At 40.5% G+C, this 22,384-nt stretch overlaps 1 protein-coding gene across 2 annotated transcripts in view; it reads left to right on the forward strand.

The window, feature by feature from the left end:
* Positions 1 to 1,326: 1,326 nt before the first annotated feature.
* Positions 1,327 to 22,384, forward strand: part of rhpn2 (rhophilin, Rho GTPase binding protein 2) — a 33,992-nt gene continuing 12,934 nt past the window's right edge. For both annotated transcript variants that reach the window (XM_035159924.2, XM_035159933.2), the window contains exons 1-7: positions 1,327 to 1,584; positions 7,540 to 7,655; positions 13,064 to 13,192; positions 19,615 to 19,690; positions 20,213 to 20,290; positions 20,832 to 20,956; positions 21,470 to 21,636. In XM_035159924.2, the coding sequence (XP_035015815.2) occupies positions 1,519 to 1,584; positions 7,540 to 7,655; positions 13,064 to 13,192; positions 19,615 to 19,690; positions 20,213 to 20,290; positions 20,832 to 20,956; positions 21,470 to 21,636 (757 nt within the window). In that variant the 5' untranslated portion in view covers positions 1,327 to 1,518. The remainder of the gene's footprint in view (positions 1,585 to 7,539; positions 7,656 to 13,063; positions 13,193 to 19,614; positions 19,691 to 20,212; positions 20,291 to 20,831; positions 20,957 to 21,469; positions 21,637 to 22,384) is intronic.

The following is a 22,384-nucleotide window of genomic DNA, read 5'->3' on the forward strand; positions in this document are numbered from 1 at the left end:
AGACAAAGAGAGATTAGCCTAGTTTATAGCCCTGAAACACCCCCAAACCATGGCTTCCCCTGTGATTAGTTGTTATCAATAATCCTCCCCTGACATTAATAACCACCTCTTCCACAAACAGGAATTTAACCTGCTTTCTAACTGGCAAAACCAGCCACACACAAGCCGACAGCGTCACTTGTTTCACCTCAGACACATGTAGACTGAAAAAGCTGAAGACACAAATGCTGTTGTTGTACCCTCAAGCACTAACTTAAATTAGAGTTAATTCAGGGGTAGAGCCTCTCACTGGGAAATCAGAAATCTGCCCCAAAACACCACGGCTTGCCTTATTGCAGTAGCCAGGCAACCAAATAAAACTGCAGTTTATCGACCAGGTGCTCTACATTATTATTACTTTATTACTTTTTGTGGTGTTTGTGTGGATCTGTATGTTTGTGTCTGCATCTTTCAGACCATCTGTCTCAAGCCCCACGTGTGATGAGGAAAAACAATGGACAGTGACATTAGATAGGCCCTGCTATTAACATGAAAACTGCTCATTGTGGATTTAAGATAACCTTTTTCCTTCTTAAAATACATTCATTATTTTCACTTATTCCTATGCTTCATTAAAATGTGAAACGTTTGCAGATATTTTTTTCACAACACACATTCAACGCCAAGTGATTATAAATCTTTAAATGTACACATAATAGGTTAAGTTAAGTTATCTATCTATCTATCTATCTATCTATCTATCTATCTATCTATCTCACTGGCTTGAAGTGAAGTCAAGAAAAAAAATAGCAATATTAAGTAAAAAAAAAAACTGCTACTAGTTCCTTTGTCAGTGCTTCAGTAACATTTTTGTTTGATTGACTTTTGTATATATTGATACCCTATTAAGCTACACCAGACACTATAGAGTAGTCAAGATATGTAGGTTATTATTATTGTTATAGCTTCAGATAAGTGTTACCCTATAGCCTTTATGTTTTCCTGTGGCTGAGTTCACTTAGATTTGATCACCACTTTGATGACTGATTATTTAATTGTTAATATAAATGTAACATATAGAGAACACCGGCTGGTCTTGAATCAGCCCAACCAGGCTGCTTTATCATAACAGTGATTGACTTTATTTGGCCTAACAGGCTCGATGCTAACGTTAGCTTCTGCAGCTCAGTCTTTTGTTGTGACCAGTGTTGGTGAACAGTGTTGCTAGCAGAGTTAGCATGTAGCCCGTTGGTGGACGTGCCTGCCCGACGGACTCAGGTGTGAGTGTGTGAGGCCGTGAACGCACCACGCGCTGTGCCTCTCCAGAGGGGCGGAGTTAGCGGTGGAGCTGGTTCAGTCAGTGTGTGTGTGAGCAGCAGCAGCAGACAGACACACACACACAGTGTAGGAGACTCACCTGGAGAAGAAGAGCAGCAGCAGCACCGCTCTCCTTTCAACTTATCTTACTTCACTTCGCTTGTTGTTCCTGCTGTTGTTCCTGTTGTTGTTCCTGCTGTTGTTGTTCCTGCCGTCTTCAGGATGACGGACACGCTTTTACCGAACGGCCTGAAGGACGGTGGAGGAGACAGGAGCTACTTCAGAAAGGTGAGCGGACTCTCGTCTCTTCATTTTCCGACACAAACCATTCAAAGTGTCGGGAAAAGGCCGATAACAGATTTACAGCTGCACACAGAAGAACAATGACCTCACCGTAACTTGCTGCGTCTGCTTGAACTTTTAGTTGAACTTGAATTATTCTCTGCTTCTCTCCACATATCAATATATAAACATTTACTGAACTGCCTGGTTATTTATCCACAGGATGTAGCCAGCCCGTCTTTACAGTGTGAAACTACACATCAGCTGAAACCACAGTTATATTTGACACAATACAACATTACATTCATACAAAACGCCAGATAAAAGATGTTAAATAATACATATTTTAAGTGGGTTTTTTTGTATTGTATTTATGTATTTATATTGTATTTTATTATACCGGGGCTTTTATATTTTCAATATTAATACTTTATTTGATTGCATTTGTAATTATTATTAGATATATTTTGTATCAGTTATTCATTAATTGCTAATTTGATTCAAGATTGTAGCTCACCAAGCACATAGAAAACTCCACTCAGGGGAACAGGAATTCATTAGAAAAGAAAAACTAAAGACATAACAACAAAATTATTATTATTATTATTTTTTATGTCAGTGCTCTTAAATTTATTATAACATACATGGGAGCTCCTGATAGTATGTCAACAGCAGCCCAATACTGTCAGCTTCAGGTGTGTGTGTGTGTGTGTGTGTGTGTGTGTGTGTGTGTGTGTGTGTGTGTGTGTGCGTGTGTGTGTGCGCGCGTTACACTCCAAGAATAGCCATATCTCCTGCTGTTGCTGATAGTGAGAGACACTGAAAGAGCAGTGACCAAACATCCCATAATTAACCTTTTCAGTTCCCTGGTGGTTGTCAGTGGTGTGAGAGTGATTGACAATCAACAAGTGGCCTGACTGATACTACTGGTAAACTGAGGTCAGATTAACCTCCCCGCTTTGTCAGACCTGTTTTGTTCTTACTGTTAACCTGGTAAAAAAATTAGGGAATGGTGTAAAACCACTAAATCTCTGACCTTTCACCTTCTTGATAGTTGATTGTTTCTCAGAGTTGCAAACGGGAGATGTTCAGCATCTTAAAAAAAGATAACAGCATCATTTGAAATTCAGAAATGCAAATGTTAGTGATATCCAAATTGGTACTCAGAAAAGGGGATTAATCTCCCTGTCTGTATTTGTGTGGAAGTTAAGACCTTTTCATTACGGAGATTAATTATATACGGTGACAGTCATCAGTGGAACAATCAGCATTCATGGCTCCACCAGCAGAGAAACCTCTCTAACCAGTTTCATGTTGCCATGTTTCTGCGACTGTAATGTTTTCAGGAGCTTGTCTGTGAGAAAGACACTTGGCATTGGCTGAGTGATTATCCAGTGTGTTTTTATTGAGCTCCCCGTCTGCCATGCAGTGGTCCATGTCTCATTCCTCAACATTTGTAACGGTGTCCTCAACTGGAGTGTTTTTATAGACAAGCTTGTTTGGATGGGTATCTGAACAGGGCCTTTGTGTCTTTCAATCCCCCGAATCCCCCTCTGAACGCTGTCTGGATTTAGGTTCTGTGCTGCGCTTCCTGTGTCTATAAAAAGGTCAGTGGGATGGAGGGTGTGGGACTGTGCCACTCGTGATGGAAGACTGAGGAGCTGGATGACTAAACCTTCAATGCTATTACATCTTTGTTTTTCTGTCTTTCTACATGGTTTTTGAGCCTCTTTATGTCTCAGTTAGGGAATCTTCCATTGCAGCAGCCCTCCTCAGTTTGCACGTTTGCTGATACCACAGAGTAATGAGTTCTGCTTTCTCATTGTGTCATGGTAAAGAGATTTGCAATTTGGAAACTTTTTGGTCAAATTTCAACTAAGCGGAGCCAAGATGAGCTCTGCTGCCATTTATTCTGCCCCACTTTCTCTTGGGTGAAAATGAGTTTAATGAGTTACAAGGCCTCGCTGGGTTCGACCGATGCCCAAGGGAGCTGTTGTGGTTCGGGGCTTCCTTCCCAGCACATCCACTGTTTCACCTCTAGCTGGCTGGTGTCCGAATGAACGGCTTCAGGATGGAAACATGGCACAACAAAAAGCCGATTCGGCATGTTTCTTCCCCTCATCCTCCTCGGCCAGTGAGAGCATTGACGTAGCATCTGGCTCGAGGCCGTCTTCCAGCCAGACCACAGACACAAATTGACAACATGTGTCCTGGTGCACAAAGCAGACGAGCTCCCTCGACTTGGAGACTCTGAGATTCCCTCACCAGGGTTTGTATTGGCAAACACAAATGAGAAATGCAGCTGTGATCCTATATTGTCTCTTACATTAATTCACTGAAATTACATTTGTCTCTCATTGGACTGGGTGAAGCTGTCAATGGCTGGTTTCCAGTCCTAATCACCACTTGTATCAACCAACTCTCCCAAGAGCCATTCCTCCACATGTTCTTTATGAAGCGGCCTCAGTTCTACAACAGCAAATTATTTGCTGTTTGATGGATATGATAATGGACCGGACTGCCTTTGTGCTTTGCTCTAATTAAGTGTTTTGTTTGCTTGTAGAGAAAGGCTGCACTGTTTGAGCATGCCAACGTTAGGAGGGGTTCAATTCCCTGAGTGGTTCAGTGGGTTAGGCAAGGCATTGGCAGGGCTGGCAGCCAGGTTTACAGGGTCAGTTCCCTGTGTGTTCCCTCAGACCAGGATGTCAAATATGTCTGTGCAGCAATTAGAACCACTTTACTTTCCAGCAATTATATATTATGTAGACAAACTAAAAGTTGCAGACTGAAAGAAAAAATATATTGAAGACAATAGGAAACTAGAATGGTTCTCAGAAGGACACCTTCCCAACGGCCAACAGTTCCCTTAAATTCACTTTTTCATTTAGATCCATGCATTACTCTTTGGGACATTGATGAAAATATCAAAACAATGGTCTATCTTCCAATATCAAAGCTAGGATTTGTAATACAGGAAAAGCTAGCAAGATCAGGCTACACCCCCCCGAAAACACATGAACGCACACTGTCTGAAAACTGCTGGAAGACGACTTTTCGGTGACTCGCTCACTAATTTCTGACTATGGTCCCTGACAACCCGGGCAGAGTGCATGCAGGCAGGCAGGTCGGCTAGTGACAGACAGGTACGCCAGCCAATCATGAATGAAATGATGTTGTGTTTATTACCGTCCTGTGAGGCCACAGACACCAGGTTTTTTCTTTTTTTCTCCATACAATGTGATTTATTGATGGCTCTCAGGAAGTAAAGAGGGTTTAAACAAATAGGATAAAAAGTGTTCAGAAAAACTTGACTTAACATTTAAAGAAAGTGATTAAACATTCCAGGATCTGCCCCTGTGTCCAGATCCACGCCTAAATTTAAAGCGGTCTTTCTTGACCCATGTCCCATCCTTTCACCTATTTAGTTGTAAAAATGTTTGGTAGTTTTTGCGTAATCCTGCTGATAAACAAACCAACCAATGGTCAGGGGCAAAAACATCAACACAATAAAAAGGGTCCTAATTTTTCTAACATAGCTCCCCTGATTTAAAGGTGTGACGTCAGACCATCAGGGTTGTCTTGATGAAAAGACAAATTGTAAAAGGTATTGAATTAGCGGCACAGAATCAGGATAATTTTTTGGGAATGTAATCACAGGCTGAAGTTTTAAAGCGTCCTTGATATCAGAAATGGAATCCTGTTGCTGTGGTTACTATCAACAACAGGCCACTCCCTTGTTCTCATAAACAAGCATACACCCCATTTTTGATGTTGCGATCCGCACGATGACACGCTGCAATAAGTCCATGCCCTACCCTGTTGTGTACTAATGTCCTCACCCTGCCGTCATTCTGAGAATAGCTCCCACTCTGTCCAGCCACACCATGTCCTCGGCGGGCCTCACTACAGCTCAGTTGGTAATTACCGAGGCTTTTGTTTGTATTAATGGTTAATCATTACACTTTCAGGTCGCTGAAGTGTTTGTAGAGGAACACCCAGGTTATGAAGGCTCAGTGGTTGTAGAGGGAAATACACTGTAACCAAAAAATGTCCTATTAAATGTGACCCAGTGAACAGTTTGAACTCTCGTGTTGAAATCAGTACAGGAGGTACTGTCAGGTTCCTCTGTCCTGTTCTGTTCTTCATTTTACAGGGAGTGTCTTCCAGTGACATGACTCAGATGTGACACTAAACCCATGTGGAAGGTGGAGGGGCACACAGGTGGTGCAGGGTAAAATACTTACCACCCACTGTAGTCTGAATGTCTTGACTGTAGGGATTAACCAATTTTATGATAACCGTGGTTTCATAACTGACATGCTGACACACGTCATCATGTCAGCTGATTGGTTTCTTTGCTCCTCTAATGACAAAAAAAAAAAACTGATCGACGTTTTTTAAAATCATTCTCTGGCATTTTATGAACCAAACAACTAATCCAGTGATAAATAAGGATATTGATTTTGAGCTATAATCATCTGTATCATATGATGAGTGAACTTGAGTGTGGATACCTCTGGTATCTCTGTGTGGGAAGCCAGTGAGGGATCACTGTATATCATTGACAGAGCAGAAGTTGTGAGCGGATAAGAGGAGGTTGAGTGTGATCTTCTTGATATCAGGTGACACCATGTGTAATGGAGCCAGGTGGCTGTCTGCGACCTCTCTACTTTGAACACAGTAGGAGAAATGGGTTTGAAAATAGGTGTGTGTTTGGACAGGGGTAAACATGATTTATTTTACACTTTTTTGTTTTGTTAATTAATTTCCTCCCTGTTCAGTCACTGAAACCAATATGGAAAAAACACCCCAAGTCTTTTTAAGTAACAGAGTGGTGACACCATTTTTAGGCTATTGTTTGAACATGAGTCATAAGCTTGCCTTATGCTGATGTGTGTCTTACCTTGGCACAAAGGAAGGATGACGTGCACTTTGAAATTAAAGAAGTATGATAAATAGGATAAGTTTTCTCTTTGGTTCAGTGTCATCTCTGACATCTGTATGATCAAACACATATTTAGTACATGTTTTAAGTTGAGAGCTGTGACCTCTGGCCCTGATGCTGCTCAGCAGAAACTGAAGCTGATTTTACTCCTGTCATTAGATTTTAGTCTGATAAATCACGTTAATGAAAACGTTTTCCATGCTGATTGAGGACAGTAAACTAACTGGTTTTACTGAGCTGACAGGTCTCCATACAGTATAGACCACACCTCTGCTGTGCTGTTAGTCAGTCACTATGAATGTCTGAGGTCAGTTTATCTGTGCTGCTGTGAGTGAGTGACAGCCTGTTGACTTAGGAAGGCTGGGAGACTTGTGCTTAAAACAAGGACACGCAGTACAGCCACATACAGGCAATTACACACACACACACACACACACACACACACACACACACACACACACACACACACACACACACACACACACACACACACACACACACACACACACACACACACACACACACACACACACACACACACACACAAATGTACTGTTACATCAAGGGGAAAGATAAAGTAATAAAAACAAAAACTACTTTTCTAGGAAATCACAGGAATGTATACAGCAAATGTGACCTGTAAGTTAGCACACATATCTAATACTTATATTATCAATTATAATATAGTTTTAGGAACAATAAGAATAGATTTAAGAACATACAGATGAAAGGTGACATTTTCTGAATGTCATCTGTCACTGAGTTCATGACATTTTCAGATTTAAACAGAAGAAGTGCTGGATGCTCTGAATAAGAAGTAAGACTGGTTCAGTAGATCGTAGTATCACTTGCCTGGGATTCCCCTAGAATAAAGATGGTGGCGCCCAATAGCTCACCTGGGCTCCTGGTGCATTGGAGGCTTGCAAGTTCAGTTCAGTTCAGTTTTCTCGCTCACAACATTTCATTATGTTATTATTCTCTGCTGACCTGACTGTTCTTGTGTCTTCTCATCTCAGGGTTGTAACCCATGCGCCCAGACTGGACGAAGCAAACTGCAGAACAAGCGAGCCAGTCTGAACCATGATATCATCAAAGAGATGAGGATGAGGGCCGGAGCTGAGAACCTGCTGAAGTAAGCACAACATGAGCGATAAAAGCACACATTGTACATACTGTGTGTCTGACTGTGTTTTTTAGTGGGAAGATGGAATCAGTCTAAAACACAGAGAACAAAGTGCAGGATTGGTTCAGCTCATAACATAACATAACATAACATAACATAACCTCACAACATAAATACACATATGCACAGATGTGCAATTGCAGGAGTTACATGAGGTAAGGCCAGCCATTCTAATTATATCTGTGCTTACATCATGTATTGGTGCGTCATTCATTTCTCTGAATTGCTTGGCAGGTAGATCACTGTGGTATATGTGACCCATTGTAAACTCTGCTCTGTTGATGTTGGGACAAGTCTAGCTTCACTTCCGTCATCATCGTGTTTATGAGCTGCCAGGAATTCTTAGTGAGGCTTAAAACAACTAAACGTGGGCCGATGATAATAAATGATAACACAAGGAGCAGTTCAGGTGCACAAAGAGCTACTGAGAAATGTGACCTGAGAAAAAAATAGACATTTTCCTGGGCTTTAGTTTTTTATTAGAAGTCTCAAAGCAGTGATGCTTCCTGCCTGGACTTTTGAATAGATCTGTTTGCTTTTTGTGATTTTACATTTGTTCTCTGTTTGGCTGTAGAAGTCTGAAGCCAAATGGATCTGTTCTCTGTGAGCTTGAAAATAATAGGGGAAATATCTTCTTTCTGTTGAAATACCTGTTCAGGATTGTATGGCTGAATTTGAGATTAGACTTCCCAGCAGGTACAATGCAACATGAGCAAATGTGAGCAACTCACCTGCTCTGTCACAGCCTCTGAACCCTTGTGCTTTTTTTTCAGTCATGTAAGGGACTGTTTTTCTAAACATGTGTACACTCAACATCCTGATGACAAACACTAACTTCATTTCTAGAATAGAAACTAAACAGCATATTAAATATTTCTGTGATGACACAAACAGTATTATGTAGAATATATATCATGATACTCAGAGTCACCTGTAAAACAAATATCGGTTTGGCTTTTAATACTTTCTGTAAAGAAATACATTTTCATTCCAAACAATGTGAGCAGAAATTCAAACCAGACTGAAGCTTCTCCAGTCAAAATGTGATGTGGAGCTCTACTCCTTGACTACTGATAAAGCCCCTTGGACATTGAAAATGAATCGAGACCTGTTATCAAATGTGAATTTGTCTGTTGACATCCGGGAAGGAGATCAAGAGATTGAAAATGACTTTGTTGTAACACCACCAGAACCTGCTACACTGGAAAACAAACAAGTCTGTCAGCTATTAGCTTCCTGGTGAGACCAAAATGGGAAGCAGAAAACATCCAGAGTCAAACATCATCTTTTTATGGCTTATTATTGCAGTTAATTGTCTATGGGAAATCCACAGCACAATGTGTGGGAAAACTACAACCTCAGAAATGTCCAGAGTAAAATAAGCTGGAGAACAGCTCACTGTCAGTGTCAACAGAGTTGGAAAATTATAAGCTTTGTAAAATAAGTGTTTACTGCAGGCTGACTGTATTGAATTGCATTTGATTATTATACTTCTATTTATGAAGGTGCACTTAGTGACATAAGGTTTCTATGAAAAAGTATCGTGGTATATTTTGTCACTGAGGCTGTAGCTTCCTGTCTAGAGAAACAAAAGATTCAAGGGTATACCTGTTCAGCCTGTCTAAGACTACAGTCAGCCTCAGAAACCTCCACATTCCTTCAGTCCCTCGGATAGTCTGCCCAGCCAAGGCCAGGGGCAAGTGGACACTCTCTCTCTCTGTATGTATGTGTGTGTGTGTCTGTGTCTCTCTCTATGTGTGTGTGTGTGTGTGTGTCTGTGTCTGTGTGCCAACACAGCTGCAGCCCAGACAACAGCCTGGGTGCATCTTTGAGTTTCAGGTATGCCCTCAGCTTTATTTTTAAGGCCATAAATCATATATGGTTTGACTGTAGTTCTACGACCTCCCATCTCTGTGTGTGTGTGTGTTTGTGTCTATTGGTATGGCCACAACATGGTTGTATTGGGAACCTCTCGTACTTCAACATCAGCCAGGATTGTCCCCTACTCATGTTAAAAGCAGATTCTCAGCTTTAAAAAAATCAAAGAGATGACGTGTTAAATTTTCATCTAAACTCTTTGCCAAAACTAAAGTGTGTGTGTGTGTGTGTGTGCGTGTGCGTGCGTGCCTGTTATTAAATCCTGTGGGGGCTGAATACACCCACAACCAATGGTCAAATCAAGGCCCCCATGGGTCCAGACTGCTTATGAGGGTTAAGACTTGGTTTGAGGCTTCAGGCTGCTATTTGTTCAGGGTTAGACAGTTGTGATGGTTAGTGTGTGCGTGTGCGTGTGCATGTGTGCGTCTTCTCTCTGGTTCTGCATTCTTCTCTCTATCAGCAACAGGTGGAGTCAGTCTGGTCTGACCAGTTCTCTTCTTTCTCTTCTCTTTCCTCTCAGGTTGGTAGAGAGAAACCAAGGCCTTTATTGATACTAATTTATTCCATTAACCATTTTTAGTAAATTTTCTGTTGAAAAAAGTAGGTCCGCACAGGTATTCAGAATTAGTTTTACTTGTTGTATTATCTCAGAGTCTCAGAGATAGTATTTCGAGAACACCCACTCTCATTTATCTTTTATAACTATATATAAATATTTAGATATTAGCTAAGAAAAGATAAGATAGATGAGATATTCTCCCTCAACAACAGACTTTTTGTACAGTTTGGAAGGTATAACAGCGATGCAAGTTTTCGTCTTCCTGGAATTAAAACCCATGTTGCATTGAAAGATGTTTTAGTATATAGCTGGTTTTCCTCTTGCTGGAAATAAGGATTTTACAATAAGAACTGTCAATTTATAATTTACAGATTTTCTTTGAATGTCTGACATGAATTATTCTCTAGCAAACTGCTACAAAAGGATGTGTGAAATAAGATGATCTAATATCAAATTTATCAAAGTTCAAACCAAATGATTTTATCTGTCTGGGTGGGTTTTAATCTGCCTGGACAGGCCACCTCACTAGAGCTGATGTATGGGAAATGCTAACACACTCCATCTCTATCATCGGGCCTTGTTGCAAGAGAGAAGAGCTGCATATTTCAGCAAGAGCGAGCAATACATAGTGCTTTAAAGGAATACTACAGCAATTTTAGTGTTGCACTAAAGTTAGAAGACACTTGTGACATACATAAAGATGAACGGCCAAAACTTAAGCAGCACATGTTGATATCTGTTATTACAGCTGATCTAAGATCCACGTTTTGTCCCAAAACATAAAAATGTAAAAAGGAATAGCTATATCTTGAGTGAAACCACACTTGCTGGTTAACAGTCCTTTTCCCATGCACTGCAGGATGATATTCAACAGGTTGTTATTTGTCACAGTTCACTCAGGGATTCAGACAATGGCAAGAAGAAAAGTGAAACAAATATGCTCACTGATAAAGTGAACGCTATGTGCTGAAGTCATCCCTCACAGTTTCACTGTTAAAACCTAAACCACACATCTTGTCCTGTTGGACATCAGTAGATAACAAACTTCTGTTCCAGGAGCCACTAGTCATCAGACTGAGTCACTGCAAAGAGTCAATCTCTCTCTGACACGATTTAACAGTGTTTGGACTTTTTGAGCTCATCATCTGTGACAGACCTAGTGGTTGTTTGACAGATTTTCTCCCTGCTTCACTTCTCATGAACATATCTCCTCAGTGGCAGCAGAGCATGTTACATCAGCCTTCACACGCATGCAGGTTAAACTGGACTAACCAACACAGGCTGATTAAGTCACAAAGACTCACTATAGACGCACTCAAAAACACTCGCACTGTATGTCACCCAGCAACATCAGCAACAACAAAGGCTACAGATAACCCATAATGGAACACTCTGTAAAAACTAGGTATGGTATGCACCCTTTGAACTGGGAAGTGTGCAGTTTCATCAGGAACGTCCATTTTCAAACTCGCTCCATCCAAGTAAATCAGCTCCGTGTTGACATGTTCTGGTTAAACCAATACTTTATCCAGTGATTCCTTAATATATTTAACACAGGTTCCACCACAGTATGCAGATCTTGAACATCTATGATGGCTTTAATAATAGTCTAATAATGACTAAACCCTTGTTTTTTACTATTTGTTTTCCATAAACTTCAGCAAAAAGCTGCTGGTGCTTCTTCACATTTCACCTTGTAAAAAAACAGCATCCTCTGTAATTACAGGGTAGAGGGAGAGAGAGAGAGCAATCAGGTGACAGACAGGCTCTGGTTGACAACAGTCAAACATCTGTGAGCTGACAGGGCTGTGTGTACATGTGGGTCCCATTAGTTATGACTGACAGATAATAGATGTAGGGTTTCACTGTAAACGAGTGATAAGGATATAGTCACATCCCGAGGTGTGTGTGTGTGTGTGTGTGTGTGTGTGTGTGTGTGTGTGTGTGTGTGTGTGTGTGTGTGTGTGTGTGTGTGTGTGTGTGTGTGTGTGTGTGTGTGTGTGTGTGTGTGTGTGTGTGACCATAGATCCACGTGAATTACTGGTTGTCTTCTCAGCAAGTGATATTGTATCATAAATTCTGCATTTCAAAGGATCCACTCACTTGTCTATGCTAACCTACACGCGCACACACACTCACAAAAGCACTGACCACCCCCGAGTGTCATGACAGCCTTATCTCTGCTGTGCAGTGAATCCCTTATCTGGGTTTCCTTATAGATACTCTGTATGCACACACACACACACACACACACAGGGACAGATTTAGCACCATGTTCTTCTTCACCTTAACACAAAAATGTATATGTTATGCTTTCGTTTCAGAAATTGTGCAGAATGAAATTGGACACGAATCACTCACATGATCAATTCTTAAGGGATGTTGATTTTTTAAATGTTTGGACAGGTTTACTTAACTCCCAGAATGCTTTGTTAAGAAACCATGCTAATGTGACCTTGAACAAAACCTACATGTGACAGGATTGTGGTTGTGTAGGTGACTTTTTACATTGACAGATGTATCGGCCCTCTTGGCCACTTGCCTGTGTACTGCTGCATATACAGGGTGATCATATCAAGTTTATCATCTAATGGTAAAGTTTTTTTTTACCGTGGGAATGAGCTGTTGAGCCACATTGCCGCTGTAGATCTTTGCTGTGAGCTGGAGAGTAAGTGAAGTGCACAGCAGGGAACAGTGACGCAGGTCTGTGGTCCAGAATACCACTTGTTTTAATAATCAGAGGCAGGAAAGCTGGGTTGGCTCAGAGTGGATAATAACAAGGCTGATATTTCTTTTTTTCTGCCCTCTCTTTAAGTCAAACATGTTCTGACCTTTTTTCTTTTTCTTTTTCTTTTTCTTTCTCTTTTTCTTTTTCTTTTTCTCCATCTCTTTCTCTCCCACCTATCTCTCTTGTGAGCAGGGCCACATCTAATAACAAGGTTAAAGAGATGGTTTTGTTGGAGCTGAGCTATGTGAATGCCAACCTGCAGCTATTGATGGGACAGCTGGAAGGACTGAACAGCTCAGTGGAGGTCTACCAGAGCACCCAGTGAGTATAAACATGACTCTTTCTTCTTTTTACTAATTCTACTGTTTATACTCCTCCTATACAAGACACTGACTCATTTTCAAATGATCATCGAGTTAATAATTCCACAATTGTCTGTCTTTATGTGTAAATCTTGGGAACTGTTCGGCTAATCATCTTTATACTTGGCATCTGTATTCTTTGTGGTCATGCAAAGTGCAGTGTTGAGTTTGGTCTTGATTTGGATTTGTGGTATGGTCAATATTGAACTGTTGTGAAATTGAATAAAGAAGCGACAAGTGCATTTAGTCCATGGACAACTGGGTCAAATTCTGGTCAAAATCGCAGCTAGATCGCTTTGATGTATATATATTTTTTTAATTTATCGGACTGACACAGACAGTTACAGTTGTTGCAGGTGCTGAGCATGGCAAAAACATTCACAGAATCCCTTCCCCCTTTGGCGATTTGTTTTTAAAGTAAAAGCACAAAGTGTGTTTTGTTGCTTTAATACTTCGTATCGAGTTGAATTACAGAGCTTTTTGTTTTGCTTAACAGACCTCTGAAATTGCCGACATGCAAAATATGAATATGAAAGTAGAGACATTTCAGTTTTTATTTCATGAAAAACATTAACTATAAAATCCTCAAAGCAGATAAATCAGGTATGATCATCCCACAGTTTTCTAACTTCACTCTGCACCATAGACGCTTTATGAAAAGCCCTGTTCACAATGTCCAGCACACAAACAATATAAAAAATGACAGTATATTGTAGAACTGTTCGAGCAGGAGTCACTAATGACAAGGAATAATACTGAAGTAGCTCTGGAGCTTTAAACTCGGAGAAGCAAACAGGCAGGTTTAGAATTGGCACTGCACTTGTTAGAAAAAAATATCATAAGTGAGAAACAAGAAGGGTCCTCTAAGAGTACATAGTACCTCCACTTAGGCTAATTCCCTATCTTGCCATGTCAGTGTGCAGGAATAGTAATAATAATAATCCAGTGTCTCAACCTGGACACCCCCAAATACTGTATCCTGCTTTTGATTTTCCAAACCTGTTGTGAGTGAGGACTGTTCTAAGTCATCAGTATGTAAATAAGTCCTCAGTCTGGAGATGTTACCCTCAGATTGCTATTAAAACAAAACCAATAGAACACAGAGACACTGTGTAAATTGGCATCGAACATGAGACTGACGGCTCAAGTGCTTGATGACAGAGGAACGGAGAAGAGAGGTGTAGGGAGAAAGAGGAAGACACACAGAATGACATGAACGTAAAGTGTGACGTTGTTGTTGTTGAACTGGATCAGCTGGTTTTTTTGTGACGCAACGCACAGACCAAGAGCAGAGGAGCTGGATATGAATGAGATAAACATCTAGTTCAAGGCTCGTCAGCCTGACGACCGGGTGTGTTGAGGTGTGTGAGTGACGGTGATAGGTGCTGGTGTTTTCTGTTTTTAAAGACAAGTTTATGGGGTGTGGTTGACACGTGTTTATGTCACGTGTCAAGTTAAACAGAAAGGACTTGATAACTGGACTACGGAAATAAAGAGATTTATAAAAGTGGTGAGAGATGTGATTTGCATCTGTGTGCTGTAGATAACTTCTACTTCCTCAAGATAACACATCAGGAAAAATAACCACATAGGTTTAAGTACATGCTTTGTAACCATGGACAGCACTTTGAAGACTTCAGTGGCCTGGGCTCAATTTTATATGTAATAAAAGAAGAATGCAATGTTATATTTCCTTTGTGTAATGTATTGAAGATAAAAATCTTCGTATCTTTTTTGTAAATTACTGCAAATAAACTGAAATGGAGGTTCTGCTTGACTGAAGTGCGCCTGCCTCCAGCTGGCTCTTTTTATCAAGAACACTTGAGGCCTCTGTAAGCCATCTGCCTGGACACACACACACACACACACACACACACACACACACACACACACACACACACACACACACACACACACACACACACACGCTGAACACACTAATCCTGCTCCACACATTCACTTACGCACACATAAGGCAAAACAAAAATACATTTACATGTACATCACAAGCCTGTGTACTCCACATCCAGGAGGCACCAATACATATATGATACATTCATACACTACCATACACACACAAACATATACAGTCTTCTGTAGTAGATGCCATGTTACCAATGGCAACAAATAACAACAGAGCAGTAAAACGATGGGGGCAGATATGGGGGGTTGTGTAGATTTGTGAAGGTTGCAGTGTTGTGTGCTGGTAACTATGGTGATGGTTCTGAGGGTCATTGACAGAAATCCTACATGATTAGGTGTTTAGTATCAACCTGCTGCTGATCAGACTGTTTGCTTGAAAAAATACGAGACGGTATTTTGTTATGAGTTCCAGACTCAGTTTTCTTCTAAATTCTCTGCTGATCACCTTATAAAACCAAAAATGTCACTCGTATTGGTGCTGCAAAAAGACCAGATTAGTTTGTTTGCCTCCTCGAGTCTCCATGCTGTAAGCAGAGTGGGAGAACTCGACCTGGTAAATCAGGTGTCCTGTCTGCAGGGTTGCAATCAGACAGGACTTCTTGTGTTGGAAAGAAGATGAATTTTAATGTGTGAATATGGTGGAGTAAAGATTTTCCTGGATACATTTTGTGTTTCACTCTGTGACTGAACTGATGTCGTTACAGACAGGAACTTACAGTTTGTCTGATGTGAAGGCATTTGGGGTCAAGCTTAAAGCAACAAGAAATATCCTCCTCCATCTCTTATCTTTTATAAAACAAGAAATACTGCTCTGTGGTTGCATGCCTTCACCAACCAGTGCAGGTTCAACCTGTGTACATTTCCAGACTGGTATGAGGTTGCTTTGACCCTTAACCACTCTTTAAGTCAAAATTTAAAGAAATATCCTTCAGGCACTCTTGAGACGTCATGTTTTGTGAGACCACTGTGACTTTGACCACCTACTTCTAATCAGTTAACCTGGGAGTCCAAGTGAATGCATGTAGCATATTTGAAAGGATTATCTCAGGGCATTACTCAGATAAAGTGTTCACAAGGTAAAAAAGAGTGTTGTTAGGTCACAGTGACCTTGACCTTTAACCCCCCAATTCTACTGAGGTCATCCTTGAAACCAAGTGGATGTTTGTGCCAGATGTGATGAAATTCCCTGTTTGTGTTCCTGACATATCACCTTCACAATATAATGTGAACAAAACGTGTTTTGTGTCCAAAATGAAAATTTTTACCAAATTTGAAGAAAAAGCCTCAAGGTGTTTTTAAGATACCGTGTCTGACAGACAACTGAAAAGCATAATGCCTTTGGCCACTGCCTGTCGCCGGTGTGGAGGCATAATAGCTTTGCATATCAGCCACTAAGAAAAACACAATTAGTTTACTAATGATGAACATGGTAGCAACATCATCACAATCAAACAGCTGTGTCTCTGTACAATCTCAATGTCCCCTGTCACATGGGACCATGGGGACTCGAGTGTGGGAACATTCAGCCTGCTCCGTGCACAGACAACAAACAGGGTGAGAAACTGCCATCACCTGTTCACCCTTGTGTCTGTTTAAAAGAAAATTAAACATGTGCCGAGTCCAATGGTTTCATGTCACCACATTCACACTACCAGATATACAAAAGGCCATACATACAGGGGCACAGGTAACGTGTACGTGGGAATATCAGATATGTTCAGAAAGTTCTCCCCTGTCATTTCTGAGCAATTGTCTCAGGGATGACGCTGCACGGCCACAATGGAGACTTAGCCTCCTCCTCTCAGCCTGAAACACAACCTCAGTCTTAGCTGCAGAAACAAAAACCTCAGCTCGCCTTTCAAGGCTTTTCCCACCGGGTCAGTCATCCATTGAATAGTGTCCTTCAATAGGTATTTCTCACTCAGACCAGATTTAGCTGGTTTTGGCATGAGGTAATGCAACACAGAGAGCACGTACAGTAAATGTGACTGGTGCAGTACACATGCCGTACGTGAAGTCGGTGAACTACTCTCAGCACCAAATGAAAAAACAGCAGCTAATCTTGCTGAGTTCAATCTTATCAATTATCAAAACAAACACAGAAAGAATATGTTGAACATTATTTTAATGATGTACATTAATCACTGTAACATTAAGTCTTTGACACTCCTGATACCAAACTGTTGTTTCTTCTGTGATTTGTGATGTAGTAAATGTTTGTTCAGTACCTTGTTGTACTGTTCTTGACCTGGACAACAAACTGAACCTCCTCTGGATCAGCATCCAGAAGTGATGACAAATGAAAACAGTCAGATTAAGATATCAGCACCACAGGCGGATTCATTCACTTTATTACTGAGATAGAGTGGAAAGAGTCTTTGGCACTAGAATATGAGATTACATTAGAGAGGTCCTCTGCTTCTGTGAACTATGACAACTGGTTGTTTGTAGTACAACAGAGTGTTAAAGCCACATAAAGGGGGAAAAAAATCAATTATTTCAAGTAAAAAGACTGAAAAAAGGCATCATTTAATGAGAAAAAACAGCTCAGGGAATTTGTGCTCACTGAAATTTTACTCCTTCTGGACCTAAATCTTGAACCAATCTCACTGTTTCTTGATAAACTACCAAATTGGAAGAGAACACAGATGTAAAAAATGATACCTTTAAATCTGACCACTACAAAACAGAAGTATGTGGGTTCTCTCTGTGTCCTGATACTAATAATAATGTAATATTCAGAAATCAAATGTATGACTTTTTTCTGGAAATATTACTTTAAAACATTACAACTTTACTTTAATAAAATAATGACTTCAGTCTTTAAAATCTATGACTATTTTCTCATAAAAATTTGACTATTCTCGTAAAACCTTTTTCTCATACTTGAGGATCTCCTTGAAAACAAGATAATACATCTCAAGGAATTAATCCTAATAAAGAATTTCAAACTATTATGACTATATACTTGAAATCTCAGTTTTTTTTCCCTTGAAGGGGCCTTAGTATTCTGTTTTAAGATTGTGACTTCGCGCATTTTGATATTCACTAAACATCTGAAGTTGTGCAAGATTCTCACTGTAAACCAGAGCTGGGGCTGCACTGGGTGATCGTCTGTTCCATGTCTTGAACACTGACACTTTAAACGGTGGTGGAGGAGGGGCGGGGGGTGAACTTCTTAGGGGGCTTTTAACATTTCAGATTCCCTACAGAACCCCCTCCTCCCACCCTCTCCCTCAGTCCAAGCCAGAGAAAAGAGCAGTGATCTCATCTACAGGCACTAATGGATCACGCTGCAGCCTCCACCGTGCTCTGTCAGTGTTACTGATGAATGAGGTTTTCTGTGATTCACAGAGCCAGTGTGCCAGAGGAATGCTGCCTTATCATCAAGTGATGAATGAGTGGGAGCAGTTTGGTTTCTGGAGCTTCTGTTGTTGATGTCTTGTGCAGTGAAAACTCTGTGTTTTCATCTCTGATCTCTTATATTTAAAGAGTCGGGGTTATAATAGATTCAGGCTAAGATCATTAATGAATACTTGTGCCGCTGCTGCCCTCATTGTTTTTTGATAACTTAAATGTCCAGAAGCAACCTGGGTATGTTTTTAAGAGCAATGCATTTAGCGACGCCTCGTTATTCTTCTCTTGGTGGGGGAAGGGCTGTTTTTTTTAATAGACTCTGATCAGTTTATATTTCCTCAGCTCTGATAACAAGCTGAACCTGCTTTCTATCCGTCAGCAGATTGGACCTCCAGGTAACTGCAGCATTACAAATGTTATCACTGCAACTGAGATCAAAACAGAGGGTTAACATGGTGTTTTATGGCACCTTCTGTTTACGGTTTGGTGAGTTTCAATAAAAGAGGGTAAAAAGCCTGTTTTAAAGCTGTGCAGCTTTACAAGACAAGGTGGTGTGTGTGTGGGGGCCTCATTCGCCTTTAAATCCTGACCCCTGCAGTGTGTGCAGTGCCTTGCTCGAACAGCACCATCTGTCTAATCCAGACTTACCATGAAACCACACTTAAGATTCAATGAAAACATAAACTTTCTAAAGCCACAAAGCTGTGGCTGATGTGACTAGGCGGATCCCAGAAATGTACACATGATTATGAACTAATATGAATGTCATCAGCATGATATCCATAACCAGGCTTGGTCTATGGTCAAAGGGAGTTTCTGTTGGTGATAGCATGTGCCGCACCTCAGAAACTGCTTTTCTTCACCATTAACCTCTTAATGTATCTGTAGACTCATGGTCGATGTTCACAGAATGAGCCTTGCTTAATTGTCGAGGAATCAAAAAAGCACAGCATTGAACTTTTTATCGTGAGGCCCTGCTGTATCACGTGTTTACTATGTTGTTGTCCTCACTGCCAACACGTCTGTGAGTATTTACCTCATATGCATAATGATTAAGATGAAATGGTTGGTCATGACTTCTCTTTTTCTTTTTGTGTGCAGGGAAACTGCCAACATCCCCCTCATTGCTCTGGGTCTGAAGGAGACAAAAGAAGTTGACTTCTCTACTCCATTCAAGGTACAGAAGAAACCACAGCAGTTTCACCATTCCCTCCTTACAACGGCACAATGTAAAAGTGACTGTATTTATAAAGCTGCTTTTCCAGTCTTATCGACTCAAGCGCTTTACAGTTGCATTCACACACAAATTCATACCCACGCTTCTCTACACACACACACACACACACACACACACATATATATATGAGGATATAGTCATTTCAAAAGTCTCTTTTCAACATGGATTCAACTGTAAATTTTCCCATTGGCACATTTATAATAATAATAATAATAATAACTTGAATTTACAAAGCGCCTTTCAAGTGTTTTGTGTGTCAGTAGGGACAAAAAGAAAAAAGAAAGTAGTGATGATGCTCAGCAGCCTGTGGTTTGTTGACAGCCATCGTGAGAGGTGTTCTGATGTGTTAATCTTTGAGCAGGTCAATTGTGCTAATGATGGTTCTCACCAGCTGCCTGGATTTCTGTGCAAAGTACAGAAAGGTTTTGTATTGAGATGATGAGTTTATTCTGTTGTTGACAGGACTTTATCTTGGAGCACTACAGTGATGACGGCAACAGTTTTGAAGAAGAGATTGCTGATCTGATGGACCTGCGACAGGTAGCAAACACTCACACCCCCATCTGACAGTATATGTTTACGATTTGTTATTTTGCTCTAGTGATGTTTAGTTTCTTTAGAGACAAATAAAACAAAGCATTTTAGATTGATCATTTCTTCCGAGGGAATTTAAAGAGTGTCATAAATCCAGCAATTAAAAGTTTGCAGTTAAATCACAAAAACAAAAAGATTGTTTTTATTTTCTGAATTATTGAGATAATAATCTAATAATGGTATTTTGTAGTTCACGAAAACGGCTGAAAACAGAAACAATGTCTCACTTTTCTCTGGATCGTTCACAGACCTTGCTGGATTTGCAGCAGTGTGCTGCTTCATTGCTTTGTATTTCTTTAATCGGCACAATTTTCAGAGAAGTAAATCTTAAAGTCGCAGGACTAAAAGTGAAACTATCTAGACAGCTAGGGAAATTATTCTGAGTACAAGGTTTTCAAAATAACTTTTTGGTGATTTGGGTGAACTCAACTGTGACTAATTGGAGTTATTGAGAACTGTATCAGATCTGTTTTCTTTCATGTCGTAGGCTTGCCGAACACCAAGTCGAAACGCTGCTGGAGTGGATCTGTTTGCAAAATACTACAGCCATCTTCCTCTGATGGAGAGCAGATTCTTCTCCCCAAACCGCCCGACTGGCATCTTCTTCACCTGGTACCTTATATAACTATAAAATTAGGTGGAACTATTTAGAATCTACTTGAGCAGGAAATGCAAATAGCATTATAAATTAAGCTGTTCTTTAATGTAGTTGACATGAGCCATTACACGTTTGGGGTTTAATCTGCCCCTGCTGAATTCACTTCATTCAGCAGAGATGGATAAGAGTGAGAAGGTGAGCCTACAGCTTTAAACCCTCACAACCTTCAAATATGGAGGAGAGAAGAAAAAAACAAAGGTTTAAATGCAGAGATAATTCAAACTAGATATGTGTAAATACAGGACATGTAATATGTGTTATTGTTACTGAATATATAGTTTCAAAATGTTTTTTTTCCCTATTTACCTGCTTATCTCCTGATGAACATATTAATTCCAAATGTCATATTCTCTATTACTAGTTGTATCCTTTACATTGTTACCTTCCCCTGCCTTGATTTTATATTGTGTAAAACATTTTGGGCTGGTTTTGATGAGTCAGTGACAGCCCCCTCCTCTTTCCCTCAGGTATGACTCATTCACAGGAGTGCCAGTGTGCCAACAGAACCTGTCACTGGAGAAGGCCAGCATCCTCTTCAACATGGCCGCCCTCTACTCTCAGATCGGAACCCGCAGTGACAGACAGACAATAGTCGGCCTGGAGGAGGCCATCTCTTCCTTCCAGAAAGCTGCAGGTAGGAAGAGATGGGTGTGGTAAACTGGGTTAAAGTGATTATTCCTCTGTTTGAAGTTGTAGTGTCAGACGTTTGAATTAGAAACTTTATTTTCCAAATATTTTGTATCTTGCCAGTTGTATCTGTGATCCCATTCAAAATCTGCTGTCAGTTATACACACAAGAAAAACTGGGAAAAAAGGGCATTGACAGAAACTGTTCAAAAGGAGCACATGATGAGTGATTAGAAAATAGAGAGGAAGCAAAAAGAAGACGGATAATGAACAGTAGTGTCAACCTGTCATCTCAATTGTTTTGTTCTTTTAAATGTTTGGCATGCAAATTAGCTGAACATCACCAGGTGGCCCTTTTTTTTCTGAACAAGAAGCGTTCCTTTCCCTTGGAAACATTTCCGTTTCACCCTAACATCAAAAAAAGCACACACTGTTCTGTGAATGAGTATGAGTGCAAACACAGCCCTATTTTGAAAAACTATATAAGCCTCCACCCTCTGACTTTGGCTACGTGACGGAGAATGAATCCATTTGATGCTTCTCTGGCTTCTTGTCATGTGGCTGCGCTCCAGAAAGTACCAATCATACAAGCTGCTTCCCCAGCTCTCAGAGAGTTCATGAAGCTCAGACGAGTCTTGATAGAATTATGACTTGGCTCGCACGAGGAGTATGGCATTATAATTACAGCTTTGAATGAGCAGGGGGTTTGGTTGTATTGCTTTGATAGTCGTAATTTAGGCTTGTACTTAGTGAAA

Source organism: Hippoglossus stenolepis, chromosome 1, assembly GCF_022539355.2.
Source record: "Hippoglossus stenolepis isolate QCI-W04-F060 chromosome 1, HSTE1.2, whole genome shotgun sequence".
Lineage (NCBI taxonomy): Eukaryota > Metazoa > Chordata > Actinopteri > Pleuronectiformes > Pleuronectidae > Hippoglossus > Hippoglossus stenolepis.